Source organism: Colletotrichum destructivum, chromosome 1, assembly GCF_034447905.1.
Source record: "Colletotrichum destructivum chromosome 1, complete sequence".
Taxonomy (NCBI): domain Eukaryota; kingdom Fungi; phylum Ascomycota; class Sordariomycetes; order Glomerellales; family Glomerellaceae; genus Colletotrichum; species Colletotrichum destructivum.
In genome coordinates, this window is record NC_085896.1 from 3864360 (window position 1) to 3886155 (window position 21796).

A 21796-nucleotide genomic window follows, 5' to 3' on the forward strand; every position below is an offset into this window, starting at 1 on the left:
GTAAGGCGCGAGGCTGAGAGCCCCTCAATCAATGCATCTTATCTGATTGGTGTAGACACGGAAATAAGGTTAGACGTGGGCAAACGTCGCCCCCACCCGCGAAAGTACCTGAATACCTGTTGTACCTACCTAGGTACGAAGCACAAAGTACCTCTCTGACAAATCTGACACGTACGGGCGGGCAGCATGTTCTGGGGCAACGATGCTTAGGTATCTGAATTTCGTGCTGAGACTGTGTCGGACAGGCCAAGGCACGCACAAACTCCATTCAGCCAGAATGGCCACAGCGGTGAATGCAGAGTAGCTTTCACATGCGAAAAAGGGGGAAAGGCCTTCCTATTCCATCCGGGTTCAATCCGCTCTGAAACGATTTCAATTCGCTGGAGTGGTCGATACCAGCATCGAGACCTCGCTGAGACTAAAGACACTGTTTTGGGATGGGGAAAAAAAAAGCCACACACTCTATTCTGCCTCCTCTTAACCCCACGAACTAGAAGGCGACCATGTAACTGGAATAGAACCGACAGATAAAGAAAAGTCATTTGACCACCCCTGTGACAAAGCAAATACCGACACAATAAACCTTGACCGAGTCCTGAGTGCGAGAACCGCGAGACCTCCACAGTTTGTATGCATCATGTCCGTCAAAGAGGGCCTGGGCCCATCTGATAACAAAGAATGCGTCCGACGGTTCGAGGCCACAAGTCATTACCACCGTCGCGTCCTCGAGATCCGTGTGATGGCTGTTTGAATGGAAACAGGCCTTTTCTCGGCCTGTTTTCTGCACTGACTGGCCAGGCCACTCAAGACCACCCCGTTAGTCCGGCCGCCGTCATCGTGTGCCAACCTGCCCGTTGTAAAAGAGGAAATAAGAGAATTAATCGACAATGGGCGGCCGAAAAAAAAAGGCTTCTCAGCCGGGCAAGAAAATGCTAATCAAGTAAACGCCCTGACACCGTACGATGCTGTTCCTGAACGCCGTTGGATGGTAAATGTGGTTCAAATACATGATTGGGCGTCGGTGCCCATCATCAAGAAGCAAAGGTGGGAAGATTCCGTTTTGCAGGCGTAGCCATCGTTAGAAGAAGTGCGTATAAATCTTGGAGGTTTCGTGGACTTCCATTTCCTGTTGGAGAATCAGCATGGCACGGGATAGAGACAAGAGTTGCTTGTTCGCTGCGTTACATACCATCTTGAACGTGTTGAGCTCTTCCTTGATCTGCTGGGCCAACATGGGCGTCAAGCGGTTGCAGGCTGCGATTTCGCCCCTGCGATCGTACTCGCCGCTGGGCCATGTGTCATGGAAAATGATCCTCGGCGAGAAGGTCGCGCTTCTCTTTGTCGACCCCGACGGCGTTCCGGGGGCGCTCTTGGTGTCTTGACGGAGCCTGAGAGCCGTCATGAAGTAGTCCTCGGTGCCGATGGCAACAGATCCGGATCGCTTGTGGCCTTGTGCATCGTCGTTGGGCGTACTCGGGGCCGTCGAAATGGGCGAGTCGGCCATGTGGGGGATCGCGGGGAGCTCAAAGTTGGGACCGCGGTCACGAGCGGGACTGGTCGATCGGTTGTTATTGTTGTTGTGCTTCAGGATACCCTTCCTGACGGACGCAAGCACCTCGGCCCGCTCCTTGTCGCTGCCGACAATGCTCTTCCGGGCGCTATCGGCGCCAGAACTTCCGGCGCGTTCCGACACCATGCTGGGGGTGTTGGAGATGTCGAGCGAGTTTCGTTCCAGGTGGGGGAACCCAGTGCCGCCACCGTTCTGCGTACGGGGATCAGCGTTGACGTTGACCCTTTCAGCCTCGACGGTGATCATGGATACGGCAGCCTGGCTGGCTTCCGGAGCCAGCGCGTCGGCGGCCGGGACACCAATGACGGATTTGGGTCTGAACAGGCCAACGAGGTTTCGCGTGCTCTTCTTCATGCCACGACCCATCTTACGGATCATGATGGAAGCAGACGAGGCAGTCGACGAAATTGACAGGTTGTCCGTCGAGCTGGAGAAGAGGCGTCCACCGTAAATGTTGTTTCCGATTCCTCCCTCCTCCTGCTTCCTGGCGATGGCGGCCTGTTCGGCATCGTAAATCTCGTCAGTCGTCGGGTCCTTGTGCAATCGGGACGGGTCGGCGGCGTTGTTGTTGACGTCGAGAGGTGTGGTGACATCAGTGCCGGCGGCCTTCTTGAAGTCGGCAGCGCTGCCAAACGAAAAGGCCCTGCGCAGTCGGGATGTCTTGCTCTTCGACTTTGTGTTCTTTTGGTTAATCGCAGCCAGATGTTGGGCGGCCGGGCTGCTCGTGTTGGCAGCGTTGGAGGCAGACGTGCTTTGAGACGAAGGCTGTTGCGGGGCGTCGCCCAGAGAGGAGGGTGATTTTTGAGGGCTCGAGTCGGTCGCCATGGTCACCGGCTTGGAGAGGGGAGAGGGCGTAGACTGCCTTTTAGCCGCATCTGATGATGAACTTCGTGGCGGGATGTTCACAAGTTTGGGATAATCTTGTTTCGATGAGCCGTCATCTGGGCTGGAGGGAGTTGAGAAGGAAGAGGGGTTGGCCGTGGGGGTGGGTACGCCGCGGGTGGCAGACTGACGGAAATAACCCTGTTAGCCAAAGAACAACGATTCAGGATGATCGGGCCGATGCGCGATTGGGCAATCCAAGGGGGGAAACGAGGGCGACGCCGCGGCTACCAACCGAGGGAGGGGAAAGGGGAAAAAAAAAGGCATAGGAAATGAAGGGGGGCGGGCGGGAAGGTCACTCACCGAAGATGGACGTGAATGACTGCTTCGGCTCGATGCGAGGCTTTCGGCGCTGCCATTATGGGCATGCATGTTGTTGTCGGCAGGAGGTGCTAGGGTGGAAACAATGCGGAGCGTCTTTTCGTTGTTTTTGGGAGTTGTTGTTGGACCACGGTCGGGACGGGTGGATTCTTCCGAGCGAGGGAATTGCTGTGGGGTTAGCGGCTTGGGATATTCGGCGGAATCCAGCGAGTGCATGCTGCGCCGCCTCATTCGCTTGCCGTCATCGGTTTGCTGCCGATTCAGTTGCATGTCGTCGGCCGCACCGTAGTAGCTGATTGGCCTGCCCTGGTAAGAAGGCGTTCGGCCTCGCACTGACACGCTCTTCTGTTCGGGGGGATTGTACAGATGACTAACGGTCGCCATGCCTGAGCCCGACGGAGCACTAGTTTGGCGAGGTTGTTGTTGTTGCTGCTGCTGCTGCTGCTGCTGGTGTTGGAGAGCCGGGCGCCGGTACCTATCAGGCGTGGTCTTAGTCCCCGGGGCCTGAGCGAGCGTAATCTGCTGTGGTGTTGTGCTGCCTGCCAAATACGCCGACTGTGGCCTTTGGGCCTGGAGATTTGTGCGGGCTGCAGGAATCGCCGAGTCGTCCCTCGATCCACCTTTGCTAGTTCCCATGCCGTGGGTGTTGTAGGCAATGTTGGACATTGACGCGGTTCCGGCATGGCGCGACCGGCTGGCATCATGTCCATGGATCATGCCCTGCGTCGGAACGGCGGGAGAAGACGCCGTGCGGTGTCCGTTACCGTACTGTTGCCACTGGCCGTTGGTGTTCAGGCTCGGGGTGGTGGTGAAGGCATACGGCTGGGGGGCGTTGCTCCCGCGATACACGCCGGCGCCAGAAAAGTTTCTCTGTGCTTGCTGGGCGGCCATGTATTGCTGGTTGGCCTGTGCTTGTGCGGGCATCATGTTGCCGGAGGATCTCGACTCGAGGGTGGTGACAGTGCTGGTCTGCTGAGGATACGTTTGAACCAACGCGGCCATGTTCCAAGCACCCGCCAACGACAGAGAAGTGCCGATCGAATGCCCCTTTGCCAGTCGCTTAGTCTCACGACTTGCTCAAGTTCAACCAAGACCCAGGATAGGACGCCGGGATGTCGTGGATGACGTGCTGGTCAGCAATTTGCTGGATGGAAATGGTCTACACTGAACAGACGGTGTTAGCTTGACGAGTTCAAGACCAGTATCAGCAGCGGCAGACTGTCATTTTGGAGTACACAGCGGCTGATGCTGGTGCAATGTGTGTCATGGCGAAGGGTGTCTGCGAGAGGCAGGAGAACGCAAGTGCCACGAACCTTTTTTCAATTCGACCGCAGGGGAAAGCAAGATGTCCAAGCTATTCGCTTTGTTGTGGGTTCTGCGACGTGAAACACGGAAGCAGCGTTTAGAATCAAGTAGTGATTGTAGAATCGGAAGGTCGCCTGCGGCCAGAAGGAAGACGAGATATTCGTCTTTTGGGGGGGGGGGGGGATAAGGTATTTCGCTATTACCGCGAAACAGTCCTTCTGGAGAGTAAGGGTGCAGGTCGACGGGATAGTAGACCAAGTGTCACAGAGACACCTCGGAGCAGAGCTAGCAGTCGGCCAAGAACATGGGGATTTCAGGCACTCGTATTCCGGCTCGGTTTCGCAGCGAAGTAATCGTCGGGTAGGTATGCGGTGTATGATGGCACCGAATCAGCCAGGCGAGCTCGTCTCGTTCGTCGGGTGTGTGTAGTATGAAGAGCGTTGTCTCTTCGAGTATTCGGTTCACAAAAGAAACAAAACAGGAAAGGAGATAAGGGCACAGTAGTTTGTGTGTTTTTCTTCGGTTTCGTAGGGACGGATGAGCAGGAAGCAGAAAGGAGAGAAAACGACAGGAACCCAGAACAGCCGAGGGATAAAGCGAGGTGTGTTCGGGAGGCAATCGATAGACCGGGGCAATCGGATATTGGAGACCACGCCTAGCAAGGACCCTGAGAGTCAAGGAAACTTTGGAATATCGTGAAATCTTTTTTGGGGCAGTTCAAAACAAAAAAGGGGGCACGCCGATGGGATGAGTTGGGGGGTTTCGGGGGAACGTCAGGATTCAGGGCAGAGAGGTGGTAGAAGAGGGGGGGGTACAGAAGGAAGAAGGGGGAAAGGAAGGGAAGAGAAGAAACGGGATTGTTTTTTTGAGGGGATACACAGAGAGGAAGTCGGGTGTGGTGAGAGGGAGTTCCTGGGAAGAGAGGAGGAGCATGAGTCTCTCTCTCAGACAACTGGGCAAATGGGCGGAATTGGAGCCTCGAGCCTTGGGGGGCGTGTGGATTTAGAAGGGTCGAAATGGAGATTGCCAAATGGGAAGGTTTTTGGGTATCGTACCGATGCTGCATTGGCCTGCTGGAGCCAGGCGATGATGGAGTTCCACTATGGAGACGGACAACCAGAGGTACCGTTGCCGCGAAACTTGGTGGGGAGGGGACTTCACACAGCACAGTATTCAATGCACATCTTCGGTCCCCTATGCCTAGCTATGCACCCTTGATCCCATGTACCCTGTGCTTTCCCACGGTGGGCCGGGGCCCCTTGTCGGACGTCCTCGTGTCTGACTGGCCTGAATTAGTCCTGCAAGTGCGGTGAACCGGGGGCGAGGCGAAGTGAGAACATTCGAGTGTTTCCCCGTCGGCGCTGCCTGTCTGTCGCGTTGCTTCCTCTTTTACATGGCCTCTCGTTTACTACTCAGTCCAGTGCAGTCTCTGTTTTTTTTTTCTTTCTTCTTTTCTTTTCTTTAGTTGCCTCAGCCCACTGACGGTAACAGCTAGTGAGAGAGAGAGAGAGAGAGTTACAAAATAGAAGCACGAACGGAAGCAGAATGAGAAGCAGAAGCGACTGTTGAATCGCCATCTCGACGGAATCTTCAAAAGACACCTCGACGGTGACGGGGGGGAGGATGAACGGGGACGGCGATGGGGACGAGGCGGACACGGTCGGGCCCTGTGTGAAACAGCATCTCATTAGCATCAACATGAAGCCCCCGTCGTTAGCAACGCACACAGGGCGGATCTTCCTCAAACCCTCCCCCCAATGCGACCTAAACAGGAATGGCCGGAACGCGTCTCCTTCGTCGAGGGACATGTCTCTCGGCCCTGGAGAATTCTGGCATGCTGTTATTGGGCAACCGGTCGAGGGGCAGCGAATCATCACCACGCTACCCCTTGCTCCTCCTGCTCCTGTTGCTCCTGGACGACTGAAAATGCCCGTTTCCAGAGCCCAAGAGTGCTGGGGCGCCGCCTCCTGAGGAAACAACAAAAACATTGCATTGCTGCGCATGCCTGCCTCCCTACCCACGTTGCATATTCGTACCTACGTAGGTAGGTAGATTTCTCCCTCCAGAGCCTAGCTGCCAACCAACATGATGCTCCCGACACGGCGACAAAACAACATCTCGACGCGCCAGTGTCCCGTCCCCCGCCCTCCCGCCTCGCCTCCGTACGTCCTGGAACACGCCGGGGCGACATGGGATTGGATAGAACGCACTCTGACGACGCACCGAAAGGCGAGAGCGCGCTGCTGCAAGAATCACACGCAGACGCACAACAAATAAGAGCACAGGCGACGCACCTCTCCCTCGTCGCTCACTGCTGTTGATGTACACCAAAGACCCAAGAGGGGACCAACACAACCTCCACAAAACCACCCCAACTGGAGACGACTATGTACGCGGCACGGGGCACGGGGTACGGCACGGGCACACAGGCACGCACAGTCAGACGACACCCGAGAGAGGAGATGAGATGAGATGAGATGCCGCATTCAGGAGACGCAGCGCCGGCTCCAGGAACAACAACAAACATGAGCGCAACTGACTGTGATGCGGATAGGAGGCGGGAACGAAACGCCCAGCGCCCAGCCATCTCCCACCAGCGTTTGCGCTACTGTCCATGACACACGACGACCACACACTAACTAACACCTTTACCCGAGGACCCTTACGCAAGGTACACCACAGCACTGTACGGATGCGTAGCCTGAGGTGGTGCTGAAACTGAAAGAGCCGGTTCTTCGGGTTTGTGGCACACACGCACACGCGCACTATCGTCCATCGAGCTATCCCGTAGTGTAGTGTACACGGTGGAACGAACCGCAGATTCCTCGGCTTGACGATCAACCCGCCTGTCGATCGCATCAAGCGACACGACACTCGTCAGCGCATCGCTCAGCGGACTACTGCTAGACAACAGACCGCCACGGCGGTACCAAAACAACAACAGCATACCCAACCCTCGCCATTAACCAATGACGACCTCGGTCGCCTCAATCTTGTCTCTGGCGGTGTCTCTCCCCCCTTGGGTAGTGCAGTGCAGTGCAGTGCAATCGTCAGTCAATGAATGTTATCTGCTGCGTAGGGGATGAATCAGCGGCGGATACGAAGGGAAGTCGAACAAGGGAACACACTCCCCCCCGTATTTGGCTTCCATAGTACCCCACCGCGGCGGTGGCTTTGCCTTGCAAGTTGCCAGTCTGAGGAGTCCGTCGAGCTACGTGCATATCGGAAGGGATGGCGTCCCCTGTTCCGACTGGGCGTGAAATACCAGGGCCACTCCTGCCCCTCCCTCTACCATGAGGTCTGTATCTCACTCCAGAGTGCAAGGAGCCAATCTGCGGGTCCGTTGAACGGAGGACGTCTGGAGCTGCCTGCCAGACTTGGTCTGGTTGGCCTGGGCGTCCGGGTGGTCGCCGATGGGGGGGTGAAGAAAGAGAGAGTGGGAAGAGAGGAGTGTAAGTGTTGGTGATGAACTCGGCAGCTTGGCGGCATCACCATCACCATCACCGTCAGCAACAGCATCGGCAACGGCAGCGCCAGCGCCTTGTCACTTGAGCCGGACGATGATGCAATTTACATCCGGACGACCACCACGCGCACTCCACGGTCAGCCTCCGTGACCAGCTAGTCTAGTCTTACAGTACGCGTACCAACCCAAGGATCTGCAGGAGATGGGCTCCGACGGCAATAGGAGCCAGCCTTTATGACGTTGGCTGCAGCCCAACGACACTTGGATCCGATTCACCATCGGCTTACTAGGGGCTCGCGCACTAGAGTCGCTTTGCTCATAACCTCGCTGCCGCCTCTTGTCCTTGTCCTTCTTCATTCTTGACTCCTCGATCGTCTTCTCTCTCGTTCGCGTACGAGCCCTGAAGACCTATATTTAGTCGACGGCGGCGAAAGATCAGCTAGGGGTCCACACGACAGGTTGGATTAGCGACCAGCGACCCAACGGGTCGTCGGTAGTAGGCACACGAGATACAGATGCGAGCGGTAGAGGAGAGAGAGAGAGACAGAGAGAGAGAAAGAAAACGAGAGACAGTCGAGGTATGCGGTACGTGGGACTCATCAACACTTGGATGCAAAGGGGCGGCAACGACGCCCGGTCCACTTGGTAGCTGTACAGAGTACGGAAACATACAATCCATCTCGTACCGCGAGTGGCGACGACACACAAGCACGAGCGCGACGACCGCCACGACAAGCATACACGAGATTCCTACAGGCCGAAAGCGGGCCAAGGTCGACAACAATCAACGGTAAACGGGTATGGGTGCTGGTGGTGGACTGGTGGACTGATGGGACTGGTGGGCGCAACGCTAGCAGGCTAGCGGGGGCTGGCATGCTTGCCAACGGGTCCTGATCGCTTTTGGCGGCGTTGCGGCGTTGCGGCCCCCTACAACTTTCCGGTGCCCCTGCCGATGGGATGGATGTGTGGTGCCGTCGCAAGCAAGCTGCTGCAAGCAAGCAAGCAAGCAAGCAAGCAAGCAATCATCTGTAAAGCATCTTTTTTCGTGCCGGGTCTAGCGCGGGAAGGGAAATAAATAACTTCAAACCTGGGGACACAATCACGCATCTCACTGGCCAGCCTGGTTCGCATAGAGAACGTAGCTAGGCGGGCGTCTTCTGCACAAAGTGAAGGTGTCGGTGAGGCCCGGTGAGGCCCGGTAAGGCCCGGTGAGGGACGGCAAATTCGTGGCAAATAGACAGCATCCGCGCACATAAGCAAGTTGTACGATGTACTTGATATAATCTGGCCGGAGAAACCCCTTGGCCGTCCCCATCCCCCCCAACCAACGACTCCGCACACGAGCTTTCCCCCCCTGGCCCCTTCCGCTTGAATCTCATGCCTTGGAAATGAAAGGCTCCCACTTCCTAGCAACAAACACAATGGCACAGACTTCAGAGACGGCCCCCCCCACCAGCATGATGTACAGGGGATGGGTGGGCCCCGTTGCAACCAATTTACAGCCCACCGCACCCATCTTCTATCCTGTTCTTTGCGTGTAGCACACAACCTACTCACTACAGTCTTCCATCACCTGACCTGGACGGACGGACAGTGAGTGATACACGCTAACAGTTCAGCCCTGCGGGGCCTTCGGCGCTGGCTATTTCCTGCTCCCTCTCCCCCCAAAGACGTTATGGGCTTTCGAGGGCCGATCATTCTTGCATTGATCCGGAGAGATTGGGCCGTGTCGGCTGCGGAGTACGGATACCCGGGGAGCACTTTGGATGATGCGCGCCCATGTCCCCCCTTCCTTCTCGTGGGTGGTGACTGCAATGCACCCAAGCGTGAGGGACCGCTGAAGACAGCGCTCAGGGTCAGGTGATGGCCGAGTTGGAGATCGTGAGCGGCGTCGAACAAGATTGAAGGACGATGGGAGGCAAGCAGCTGACGGGCGTCAAGTGCTTGTCTGCGGGTGACCGACTAGATTCCCCGGGCTAATGACAAAAGTCGGCCAGCTCCACGCTCGCGGCGATACCCACGGATGACATCGTCCGAAGGGGAAGAAAGCAGCCGGCTCTCGCGGGTGCTGCAACCCATACACTCGCCAGATTACAACAGGCCCAAAATCTCGTTGGAAACGAGCCGCCGTCTGGCTTGAAACGGCCGTCCCAAACGCCGATACTTTCGCGGAGGGCAATACATGGCCATTGGGGGGGCTTTGGCCGTGACAGGTACTACGTACACACAGCTCCATGTCATCAAAAATAAATTCTGCCCCGAGGTCGAATGACAGCCGCGTCTGTTGGTGGACGGGAGAAACAGAGTTGAGCCCTGCAGATGCATCGAGGTTCATCTCGTCCGTTCCTCGCGGTTTCAGACGGTAGGGGGGGGGGGGCCATCATCGACAGAGTTTCGGGTGCTTCCTGCGGAGTGGTCTCTCACTCGCACACAATTCTGGAGCAAACCCTCCGCGAATCACCCTCGAATCATCCATCCTCGACTTCACCGGACCTAAACGGCGAAGCTTCCTCGTCGGTGCCAGACCCCATGTCACGATGCTACCTTGACGCTGGGTGTCGGCAGTGGGGAGGGGATGGGGACAAACAAGATCACCTACGCTAGGCGCAGAGAGCGAGAGAGAGAGAGAGAGAGAGAGAGACCCCATCCACAATGCGAGTCTGCCCTTAAAATCTCTCGATCTCGATCTTGATGACGCGAGCATCTCTCTCAACAAGATTGGGCGAAGCGAAGCATTCGGGACCGCCAAGCCGGCCGGTTTTCTGCGAAACCAAACGCCTCTTATTATTTGTGGCCGGTGACCCGACGAATCCCCAATTGACCCAAGACGCCAGGTCGTTCGTTGCAGCTTCAAAAGAAACGTCATCTGCCGTGGTTGAGGCGTGTCTCGGCACTCGACGTTCGACCATGAAAAAAATGTGCCACGGAGCGTCTCGAGAGTCGAGTGGTGTCATTCGCCCATTCGCTGAGTATCCCGAAGCAAGAATGGCTTCTACAGCCCCTCCCCCCACCCCGTCGATTGAGTGATCCAGACTCACGACGACACTCCGTCCAGCAACTTCCCTGCCTTAGGTCGATGTTTTTCCTCTACGTTCTCGAACTATTCGATTGGCGAGGGGAAGACGGGGGTTGGGTGTCCTTCTTGGGCCCTCAACGTCTGGACTAGCCCATGCGGGTATCAAGCGCTCGGCCGTTCCAATCTCAATACTACTACTCACTCATCTAGCACCTCGAGGCTTTCTTTTCTCTTCTTTTCTTATTCTTCTTCTTTCCAACGCTGAGAGGAGGGGGGAAAGTCTGAGAGACGAAGAGTCTGAGTTTGAATCTGAGTCTGAGTCCGAGAGACAAATCCTTGCTCGCCAGCGCGTCCGTCCACACGCCACCAACAACGCCAATAAGACACGATGGCGCGGCCGCACGGGCAATAACAACGGAAGGACTCAGTGGTTTCTTTTTCCTCCTCTCTTTTCTTGCTCTCTCAGACTCTCGGTTCAAAGGTGACCTCGAATCCCTCGATGCATCTCCTTCGATGCGGGGAATCAATCGTGAGCCATTATTGGTCGCCACATGGCACCCTCAGATGCCAACCGCTGCAACGCTGCGGCTTCACGCACAACTCGTGCAGCTCAGGCCCTGCGGGGTGAGGAGATCGACGCGATTCTCAGATTCACCCCGGATTCAAACAGCCCTCGACAGACGGACACGCGCGCCTTGCACAGATGCCCCGGAGGGGGTCCCTGTGCCAAAGTGATGTATACTAGTGTATCCGCACGTAGTTTCCTGGATCTCGAGTAAGGCAAACCTCATTCTCTCCTCGACAGGCGTGGGACTCGGGAGAGGGTTGATATTGTTAGGGCGGGTGGCCCATCTGGGGTGGAGATTGTCCTATCGTGATCTTCGTGGTACCCGCGGGCCACCTCCAACTCGGCAGTGATCGCTTCGGGATTCTGATGGAGCAGCCAACGAGACGACATCCCCGAGTCCCTGGAATAATGCACTGCATTTTGAGGCGAGCAAGTGGCGGGACCTCAGGGTCTCTTGGCCGAGCAAACCGCGGGAGAATGACTCGAGAGCCGCCGACAGTCGACGATATGTCCGCGCCTCGCCATCTCCAGGTCCAGTGGCCGTCCCGTCACCCAACAACCGTCAGTAGAGTCTACACTTCACGAGCTCCAACATCGGTTGTTTGGCCAGCGCTCTTCCACCGTGCTCACAGGCGAGATGTGGAAATTGTCGAGAGCTGTCACCGCCCCGACCTGCCTGACCATAAATCCCCCCTCCACACAAAGATTTGCGCCGCAAGCCATGGACGCCCAGTGCCATAATCACAAGGCACGTCCTCGGTCGCAGAAAGGAAAGAAAGAAAATAATTAAAATAAAAATAAAAGGGGCCGGGGGGGGACTGGGTCGCTCCCCGGACGCAACTTGCACAGCATCTTGCATCGTCGGCCCCACGATTCAAAAAAAGACTGTGGGTTTCTATGTAGCGTGGCGTCGTCGTGTCGTGCGTCCCGGTCGGCCAGCATCCCAACCATCACGGCGCGATAACCCACAAACGCCATCGCACGGACGGCCTATCGCGGCGCGATGACGGGCGGCGATCACTCAACCAGAGACGACGCCCGTCCGTTGTCCGTCCTGGCGGGCCCTGTGCGACTATATTGCAGATGGCCTTAGAGAAGGGACGCGAAGAGAGAGAGAGAGAGAGAGAGAGAGAGAGAGAGAGGAACAAGAGCGCTGGGTTGTGCTTCGAAGTAAGTTCTAGCTGCAGAAAGGCGTAACCCAGGCGCTGCAAGTGACGACTAGGCGATGCAGGGCAGAGAGAGGCAGCAGAGGCACGCAAGCACGCCATGCTAGTGATATCTTGCAGGGCCCCATCCTGCTGCCCATCTTGCTGCCCATCCTGCTGCTCATCCTGATTCCTCCTCCACCCACCCCCCGTGGCAGTGGTCGTATTCCCGAGAGCCCCTCCTGAGGGGTCTGTCAGACTGACGAGGACGTCCCTATTCCCGGATGACAGATCACTTGCGGTGAGCCGGGAGCCCCCGCACTCTTTTTCGTAACTCGTCTCCCATGGTCCATGGGAGACTCGGTCTCTCATCTTTGTAAGGGCAAGAGATGGTAGCGCCGGAGCATGACACGCACAAGCACACACACACACGCACACACATACACAAACACGGCCGCAGTCCTTCCGCGAGCCGATTAGCGAGGGTCGGTCAAACCAAGAAACGTGCGCCGACTTGGGACTAAACCCCGAAAGAAATGAATAAGAAAGACAAAATCGAAGACGGAAAACAAGGAGAAAAGGAGCAGCGAGAGCTGCCAAATACACAGGTAGTTTTCATGGTTGGAAACGGTAGCAGGGCCGAGATGAAGCGGCCGCGCGCCACGTCCGTCTTTCCTCCGATCCCCACGGCCCCCCAACATCTCGTAGATACACTTGAACGGCACCGTAACGCGGCCTGCCTCTCCCAAGTGGTAAAAAGAGCCCCCCCCGCCTCCTCCCCCCCTGAATAGGTAACAGATCCAAACATCCCGGTCCAATGGTCCGCCATTCTGGGAAGTCCGCCTCGACCAGAAACCCCACCCGATACGGCACGGCACACGGCCTAGGTCCCGAATCGGAAGCCCCCTCCCCCCGTTGGGGCCCTATCTTCCACCGACTCTTAGGACGGAACCCGTTCTTGGACGAGGACCCCCGCCGTTGAGGTCTTAAGACGCTCTGTTATTCCCCGCTCACGGGGTGCCGTCGACGGTTGGACTTTAGACCGGTCATACCACACTACGTGGGAGCGAAAAAGCCTTGGAAAAGCGATACCGTGCTCAATATTGCAACGCAGGCGCTCCCACCGCCGGGACGACCTTCCAATGATGGAAGACTCACATGAGCCACTTGACAAGAGCATTTGGAATGTAGCGTTGCTTTGCAGATGGAGCCACCACCGCCCTTTCTACATTTCTGTCTGTCTGTCTCTCTCTCTCTTTCTCTATTTTGTTTCTGCCCACCGCCCCTTCGGAGTCTTCATCCAGACTTCGGCAGCGTCACTCGTTCCGAGAGACCAAGCCGGGTGTAAGTGGTCGGTCGTCACACTCCAGCCGGCTGCGAGACGGTGTTCCGGTCCACCCCGGTACGCGACCAGCTGCAGTGCCTCGTCATACACACACATACAAACACACCGTATGACCTGTGTCTTCGAGATCGCGTCCGACACGGGCGACCCGTCGCCCTGGGGCTGACCGCCCAGCCTCAAGAGTCTTGCCTCTCCCGAAGGGAAGTGACGTTCCACGAAGAAGAGTGCTCTTTGGCAAATTCCGTCTCTCATCTATGTGGGACGAAAAAAAGACGGGGTGGGGAGGGCAAGAGGAGCACAGGTGTCACCGCGTCCGAACCCGATGGATGGGATGTCACGCCGTATGCGGCTGCGGAAGGGAAAATATGCGAGGCGGTCAGCCGGGTGAGGCGGAGGGAGGGGGTTGGGTTTCCGACGGGGGCGTAACGCCTTTCTTGGAGCTTCTCATGCCGTGCGAGGTGACGACGCGGTCTATCCCGAGCGTGGCTGTGGCGATGGGTGGTGAGGAAGACAGGATGCTACCCGATGGGTCAAGAGTGCGCGCGGGTGCACGCGACCCGGTAACCCACGCTCGTCCGCCGGCGGCCGGAGAGTTTCGGCGTCGATCCGGTTTTTGCGGGGCGGGTCGTCCGCCGGCAGGCTGGCTTCGTCGCCGGTTGGCGTTGGCAGCGAGTATCCGATCCCGGCGGAGGTGGTCGGCCTGGGACTGAGCAAGGGAAGCAAGCATGCGGATGACCCGCCGACGGTCGACCACTCCCGTCATGCATGCCGACGAGCGTGAAGGCCAAGCGGTTTCGCGGTTCTACCTACGGTCCTCCCCGAATGATGTATCTCACGACGTTTATAGGATCTAGAGCCTGCCAGACGCTGCTCGAAAGCTGCTCGACATAGCAAACTTTGCTGGTTAGCAAGACCATCGTTAGGTAGGTTCATAGAGTCTTCCGTCTCACGGTCTGATGCAGGAGACATATGTCCAACCTGAGTATCGACTGGTGATTCCAGTCCCTCTTTCTTTCTCTCTGCTATTCGTGCTTTTCTGAGAGTAGTCCAGTGACATCATAGGGCGTGCTGTCCTCATACTGTCTGTTCACCCAGTCGATACCACGAGCTAAGGAATCAGAGGCCGCGACAGAGCTGGCGGACAACAGTAGGCAATTACGGACAGGGACCACGGCGATGCCTCAGAGGATGCCGAGTGGCTGTCTCGAGACACACTGCAAACGCTTTCCGAGGGGAAGAGAATGACGCTACCGAATGGGCGCGGCCGCGATGGTTGTGATTGTTGCGATTCATGGGACCGATAACTGACGCACTGGCTCAGGGGATTGCAACCTCAGCAGACCTTTTCCGAGGCGGATGTTGCTGCCTCTGGCCTGAGCCAGACACGCGTGACCCCAGGTTGCCCAACTAGCAGCACTTTCTAGACGGTTCACGGGTTGAGAGTCTGTGCTGTTTCTCGAGGGAGGCTTCTGGACCATGAGGGGGGTTTCTAGGGCAAAGGAAAAGCCTTTCCGTTGGCTTGCCCAGCAGGGTCAGTGAGGCTGGTGACCTTGCCTGAAGATGGATAGTCCCTCGCGGCAAGGGGCCCCGGGGGAGATTGTGAGCTCCCAAGATACAAGCCACAGTTATTCAGCGTTTGGGACTCGACTACTTGAGGACGAGACGCCAACCAGCATGACCTATTGGGGTTCCCTCGGTCGCGGTCAGTAACGTCAGAGCGTGACCGTTCGTTTAAACACACCACAGCGGCAAGGCGGAATGTGTTTTGGCGTGTACAGCCCATATTGCTGGAACTGGAGAGCAGGACCGATGCGACAACGTCAAGTTGTAGTCCTCGCGAGGCGGTGCCTGAGAGCAAACGCCGGTTGACGACATCCCAAGCAGTAGTCTCTCGAAGATGACACGATCCGGCAACGGCTTTCTAGGTGACGGGCGATAATACAACTCGAGTTCGTGACTACTCGAGTGACGGAGACGAGGCGGCCCTTCCTTCCACTTAAGGCAGCAAGGCGAACAAACATACCTCCCGTCATCTCTCGAGGACTCAAGACAGATCGTCTGGCCGCCTCGAATTCAACCCAGAACCACGGTCAGAGGGGACATCGAACTGCAACTCACCTACGTCGTCTCGAGCCGCTCCACGAGCCAAGGTTCCCATGCGGAAGCCCGCGATCACCTCCCGACGCACGCGTGCAAATAACGTGTTGACATCCTGCAAACCCTCGTGCCCGTGCCCGAGTGCGACTCGAGCCCCAGCCCCGGTCATGGCCACTGTCACGGCCGTCACGGGAGTCTTTCGTCTGCCGCGATGTAGCTGGTTGCAGACGCGGGAAACGCTGGTAGCTCTGGGCGAGTTTGTCTGGACGAGGTAACTTGGGGGGCTTTTGTGTCTCCGACTACTCTGCTTTAGGGGGGAGGGGGCAGACTGAGCGGAACAGTCGTGCTGGTGAACACCTTTGAAGCATTGATTGTTTGACCGCGTGCTATATGAGTTTGTCCTGTTTGGTTTCTGACGCGCCCGCGCAGTCTGGGCATCGAACCTCTTTACGAAGCGAGTTTGCTCACAAATCCCCTACGTGCCAAGCGCTCGAGACGGGCCTGATGTAATGAGCCCCCTTTTTTTCTACCATCAACCGTTGAGCCTTTGCCACAGTCTCCTGTTCGATCGGCATCTCCTGGCGCCCCGTATACAAGAGTGGCCCGGGTTGGCAACGGTGATCGGCAGGGATCGAGAGTCATCTGGACGACTTGGCCCGTCTACGACGAGGACTCTAGGGGTCCAGGTCGCCAGGTCGCCAGGTTGTGAGGCACAAGTACGTGGAGGGAGACTCTTTTGCTGACGAGGAGCTGCCCCGGCGTCGCTCGCCATCGTCTTGGCCCTAACGAAACGGCGGGGATGCGGCAGAGGGCATACAGGCCGCATTGGCCGATTCGGAAATATGCCACCAACACCATGGGTCCCAGGGCCACAAGTGCGGGCGTCGAACATGGCCGGTTATCTAGACTACAGAGCACCTGGAAAGAGAAATTCACGCACCGCGGACGCGATGAGATCAATGCCAAGAAGACTGGAGGGGAGGGGGGTTGATGGCCTGGCGGGTAGCTTTATCGGATTTGATCTCGATGGAGCCGATGCGGTGGTATTAGTCGGAAACCAGTCTCCAGCCTGCCAACCTCTATTCGTTCGGCTGGACTGAGATGAGATCATGAGAGGGTGGAGGATATCGTCTTGTTCTTCTTCTTCTTCTTCTTCGTCTTCTTCTTCGTCTTCTTCTTCGTCTTCTTCTTCGTCTTCTTCTTCTTTCTTCTCCACTGTGTCGGCTGTTGCTTGCCGATCGACGTTGGTTTAACCTCGAAAGTCTAAAAGACCCGGACCAGGACTTGGTCTTCAAGCAGCAAAAAAACAACAACCTTCGTTTTAAACCGCCTTTTGGCTGATGGAACAAAAATGTCTCAACGCAATTGCAGACGACCACTTCGCAAAAGGACCGCCTTGGCCACGTATCTCTGAGCGATCATCGTACGTCTTTCCACTCTCAACCCCATCTCTTTCCCCCCCCCTCTCCTGCCCCAGCCTGGGCTTGGCCGTCCCCATGCAGTGGCTCGAGAATTTCCCGGGCCTCGTCGGCTCGAGGAAGAGGGGCGAGAAACGGCCCCCCCCCGCAACCGCCCAGCGCCCAGCCGGTTGGCGTTCAACGGGTCGAGGGGATTCTGGGTTCAAGCTGCTAGCTGCACCCCGCCAAGACAGAGAACGAAAGAAAAGAGAGGGAAAAAATGATGGGGGAGGGGAACAAGGGGGGAGTAGCGGGGTCCTCGCCAAGTTCCACAATGGAGGAAGAGGGGAAAAAAAAAGGTCTGGACTCACTCAGTAAGCTTGTCTCTAGTAGCAAAGCAAACACCACGCTTGTCTGGGGTGTTGTACTTCACCGTCCGTCCGTCTCTCTCTCTCTCTCTCTCTCTCTCTCTCTCTCTACCCCCCGGGCGGCGGCTGTCACAATGGGTGTCTCCCGAGATTTTCATCCCGTGACACGATGCACTCGAATCGGTCGTCACGCGAGCACAAGGTCGCCGTCCTCTCAAACACCGTCATTCGGCGAGGTGGCCAGCATGCAAGTGGCTCACAGCTTCGCCCGCCACGGAGGTCGATAGTTCATTCTTTTGATGCTATCGCCGGGTCCGTTGCATTTGTCTCGACAATATATGCATATAGACAGGTCCTCCAGCTTGATATTGCCCCTACATGTCAGCTGTAGGCAGCCCCGTCGCGGGTGGCGCAGCATCGCCTGATAGGAGTTTGTCCAATCATCTAGTGGTAGGTAGATCGGGGACAATGGAGGCTGTGAGTCGCCGGGACGCCATCGCTTACCTCACTCAAGGTCCTCTAGGCCGCGGTTGACCGGTCGGCCGGTGAGCATTCTGGACACCTCACTTGGTCGGGCGGATTCTGTCTGGCTGTGCTCATGATCTATTCTTCCTATCTGAGGTTGCTGACTGAACCAAAGCCCACTCGCTCCTCCTGCTGTGGTCAGCACACCGATGTTTGAGACATAAATAGTCTATACCGGGCTATTTGCAAGTTGCTTACACATATGCATGTCTTGACCTTTTCATCCAACAGAATAATGCAAGGTCAACCAACTACCTTACACCGAGAGCGCCTTTGTCAGGAACAACTACGGCGTCCGCTCAGGAACAGGCACGTAGCCCGAGCCTCGTTGCTTACTTGACCCTTTTCTTCAACGCAGCCATCTTGCCGTACGCTTGTCTCGAAACCTGTGGCCGCCGCCGCCGCCTCGGCTCCGCCATGCAAGCCTCTCTGTTCCCGAACTTCTCGATGGTTGTCATGAGGTTGCTGTTTCTTCAATGGCGTTCCATTGTCTCTCTGCCTGTCATCTCGTTCTGCAACTCTTACATCTCTTTGACCAGAACAACTCTTTTTGTTTCCTCACGCATATCCGTCCTTCAACGCACCGTAACACCCACCCCCCTTCCCCTCCTTCTTGGGTTCGTTTTTGATTGTCGTTTCTTGGCGATTTGGGGAGAAGCTGGCCCCAGTGGGCTCTTTTCACCTCGAGAACCCTCGCCTAACTGGCCCAATAGCTCACCGTCATCAAACACCCTGGTCAGCTTGGCCCAGGGGCGTGGAACATCTCTTCCCTTTGCCGTTCGCGTACCTCGTTCTCGCGGAGGGGAGGGGCAAACTGGGACTGGTACCCAGGGTCACCAGTCATGCAGGCATGGGCTTATAGTACCGCCGTATGGATGTATGGAGTGTAGCTCCATCCGCCCCATCTCCCTACACCTGACTTCCCCGTCCTTTGTAACTCCCAACCTCGCGAGATGACGCCCGCTGATGTACCATGTTCCTCTCACCTTTGGACTCTGGGCACGTTTGCCCCGGGCTGTGCCAGGTGCCGGTGCTAGCCCATGTGCTTCGATCTGACAAGATCTGCCCTGGAGATCGAGGAAGGAAGATAAAGAGGCGCCTCCCCCCCCGCGCTTCTGCACCTTCGTGAGATGCTGTTTTCGTCTGCCTGAGCTCTATCCTCTTTTCTGCTCATCTCTCTATATCCCTCCTCCCTCTCCCCGTCACCCACTCGCTCATCTCACTTACACCAAACCAAACAAATCATGAAGTCCTCTCTTCTCCTCCCCTTCGCCACCCTAGCGTCGGCCATCTGCCACCACCGCACATCCCTCTACGCCCGAAGCCACGGCCTGACGGCCCGCGATGAGGGCGGTGTCGACGTCGCAACGTTCGACTACAACGACCTCACAGGGCCCCTCAACTGGCACGCCCACAGCAACCAGAGCATAAAGTGCGCCACCGGCAGCCAGCAGAGCCCCATCAACCTCAACGACACCTCGGCCACGCTCGTCCCCGGCACGAGCCTGGGCTTCGACGTGCCTGACCTGCTCGACGGCGCCGAATTCGAGAACCTCGGCAGCACGCTCGAGGTCGTCGCCCAGAACGGCACCCTCACGAGGCACGGGAGGAAGTTCCACCTGAAGCAGTTCCACTTCCACACCCCGAGCGAGCACCGCGTCGAGAGCGAGTACTTCCCCATGGAGGTGCACTTTGTCTTTGAGGCCGACGCCGAGCAGTTGAAGAGTGAGTCCCCCTCCCCACACACCCTCGCCCCATCTCCCTCACCTCAAGAAAGGTCAAGATTGCGGAACCTGACACACCTCCCCCTTAGACTCCTCGGGCCCCAGCAACTCCGTCCTCGGGTTCCTCATCGAGGTCGACAACAGCGCCCCCTCGTCGTTCCTCAAGAACGTCTTCGCCCACCTCGACGAGGTCGAGGAGCCCGGCTCGCACGCCGAGACCGGCCCCCTCAGCTTCTGCGAGCTCCGCACCGTGCTCGAGCATTCGGACGTGTACCAGTACGACGGCTCTCTGACGACGCCGCCCTGCTCCGAGGGCATCGCCTGGAACGTCGTTGCCGAGCCGCTGCGCGTCGACGACGTCACCTACCGCGCCGCCAAGAAGATCATGAAGTTCAACGCCCGCTACACGCAGAACGTCCCTGGCCAGAGGAATCTGCTGGAACACTCGAGGATCACGCTCAACGCACTTTCCGCATGAGGCGTCTTGGTTCTCTGGAGATGAGTCGCTGACATGGGGTGCCAAAGGCGCAGGGATTTTTGGCTTGTGGATCTTCCAGAGGCACGGATTTTGTTTATCTGGCGTTGGTGAGGGGGCAGCATACGTACGAACCTGCATACATAGACGTGGGGAGGAACGAGTCAAAAGACAAAGAAGGGGGGCTGGTCGAGTTGAGTACATAATCTGCACATATGAGATCATATCCCGAAATGGAGATGGAGCGAGGCGGAGAGAGATTGGTTCGCAGTACCTGCCATCTGCTATCTGCTATCTGGAGGAGCCAGGAGAGCAGACCCTCGGCAAACATAGTAGAATAATCACAAAGACTTCCAAATACGCACGATAGTGTGATCTAATTGATATTATCCAAGCCAAATGGTATCTATCGTCCTACAAACGCCATGGGCATGTCTGTCATCTGTCATTCTCGACAGCTTGAGAATCCACGGTACCGCAAGATTGCGTGCCCAACCATGCCAAGAGAAAATCCCACCATCCCAGAGCGCCTCCTTTCCCGGATTGTCTTCGCGGAGAACCAGGGGGGAGGGGGGGAAAGGGGGTCCCGGCTATTGCTTTGTCCGCCCGCTTCTCCGTCAGACAACGACGGCCTTCAGCCCGCGATTCATTATTTCTTTTTCGCCGATCAAGAAGCGGACGGCGGCTTTGCCTGCAGAACACAGCCCGAACAAGAAGGGGAAAAAGCACACCGGATGTTGACCGGAGCGATGTCACGCTCATGGGACCCCGTCCAGTCCTCACCATCCCCTCCAATTCTCCGCATTGCGGCGGCGTAGTGTAAACCCCAGACAGGCCGTTAAAGTATCCAATTGGAAGAGGCGGTAAAAGAGAGGGAGATGATAAGTCGAGAGCCTCCCCCCCATGTCCAATTGCGATGAGGGGGAACGAGGTTGACAAAGCAATTGTCTGATTGGCTCCCCCCTGGTCGTGGCCCCATGTTCAACGGTTTTTGTTTTCACTTGGCACAATTCAAGCTCATTCATCTACTCGCCGCTATGAACTCGCCAAGACGCCAGGAGGGGGGAGGGGAGGGGAACAGGAGGATTGGGTGTGGACTGTGTGCGGCGGCGTTGTGGAGCGCTGAAGTGGATGTGTGCTCCAGGTCTTGTCCAAGTCTTGTCTTGCGTGACGGGACTCTTGGAACTGGCAATGCTCCCTCTGTCTTGGCATCGGGAGGACTCGCGAGTCGAGTCGCGCGTAGACTACTCCGCATCTCTCATCGCACACCTTCACTCTGCGGACTTTTGGTTTTTGCACAGAGCGATAGCACGGATGGGGACGGCGGAATCCGGATGGCCCAGGGGGGGGGGGGGGGTTGGTTTTTCCGTGAGTCTCCGCTTGGCGCCGGAAGCCGCGTGCCGGTGTTCTTCGAGCCTTGTGGGGCCATCGGATGCCCCGAATCGATACGATCCTTGGCGGGGGCGCGCGGCCCGGCCGACCGCGCGGCGACGGCAAACGGGGACGACGGCACATTGATTGCCGAGTGGCGTGTCTGGCAGCGGTGTTCTCCATCTGGGGGAAACATTTCTTCACGTATGACGTATGCCTCC

The 21796-nt window shown here is 57.1% G+C and overlaps 5 protein-coding genes across 5 annotated transcripts; 2 read left to right on the top strand and 3 right to left on the bottom strand.

Moving 5' to 3' along the window:
- Positions 1-279: 279 nt before the first annotated feature.
- On the bottom strand, positions 280-5066 carry CDEST_01163 (uncharacterized protein). Its single transcript, XM_062917322.1, has 4 exons — positions 4087-5066; positions 2756-3937; positions 1190-2578; positions 280-1126 (listed from the first exon to the last, which is right to left on the bottom strand). Exons 2-4 carry the CDS (start codon positions 3773-3775, stop codon positions 1079-1081), a joined length of 2457 nt encoding a protein of 818 aa, XP_062773373.1. The 5' UTR covers positions 3776-3937; positions 4087-5066; the 3' UTR covers positions 280-1078.
- Positions 5067-6163: 1097 nt separating this feature from the next.
- Positions 6164-6355, top strand: CDEST_01164 (uncharacterized protein; the record flags this gene model as incomplete). Its single annotated transcript, XM_062917323.1, has 1 exon — positions 6164-6355. One exon carries the CDS (start codon positions 6164-6166, stop codon positions 6353-6355), a length of 192 nt encoding a protein of 63 aa, XP_062773374.1.
- Positions 6356-13874: 7519 nt separating this feature from the next.
- CDEST_01165 (uncharacterized protein) lies at positions 13875-16840 on the bottom strand. Its single transcript, XM_062917324.1, has one exon. It carries the CDS (start codon positions 14379-14381, stop codon positions 13995-13997), a length of 387 nt encoding a protein of 128 aa, XP_062773375.1. The 5' UTR covers positions 14382-16840; the 3' UTR covers positions 13875-13994.
- Position 16841: 1 nt separating this feature from the next.
- Positions 16842-20755, top strand: CDEST_01166 (Putative alpha carbonic anhydrase domain, carbonic anhydrase, alpha-class). Its single transcript, XM_062917325.1, has 2 exons — positions 16842-19730; positions 19819-20755. The coding sequence occupies exons 1-2, from the start codon at positions 19250-19252 to the stop codon at positions 20205-20207; spliced, it is 870 nt and encodes a 289-aa protein (XP_062773376.1). The 5' UTR covers positions 16842-19249; the 3' UTR covers positions 20208-20755.
- A 1-nt stretch (position 20756) lies between these two features.
- On the bottom strand, positions 20757-21795 carry CDEST_01167 (uncharacterized protein). Its single transcript, XM_062917326.1, has one exon. The coding sequence runs from the start codon at positions 21769-21771 to the stop codon at positions 21463-21465; it is 309 nt and encodes a 102-aa protein (XP_062773377.1). The 5' UTR covers positions 21772-21795; the 3' UTR covers positions 20757-21462.
- Between the last annotated feature and the right edge of the window lies 1 nt (position 21796).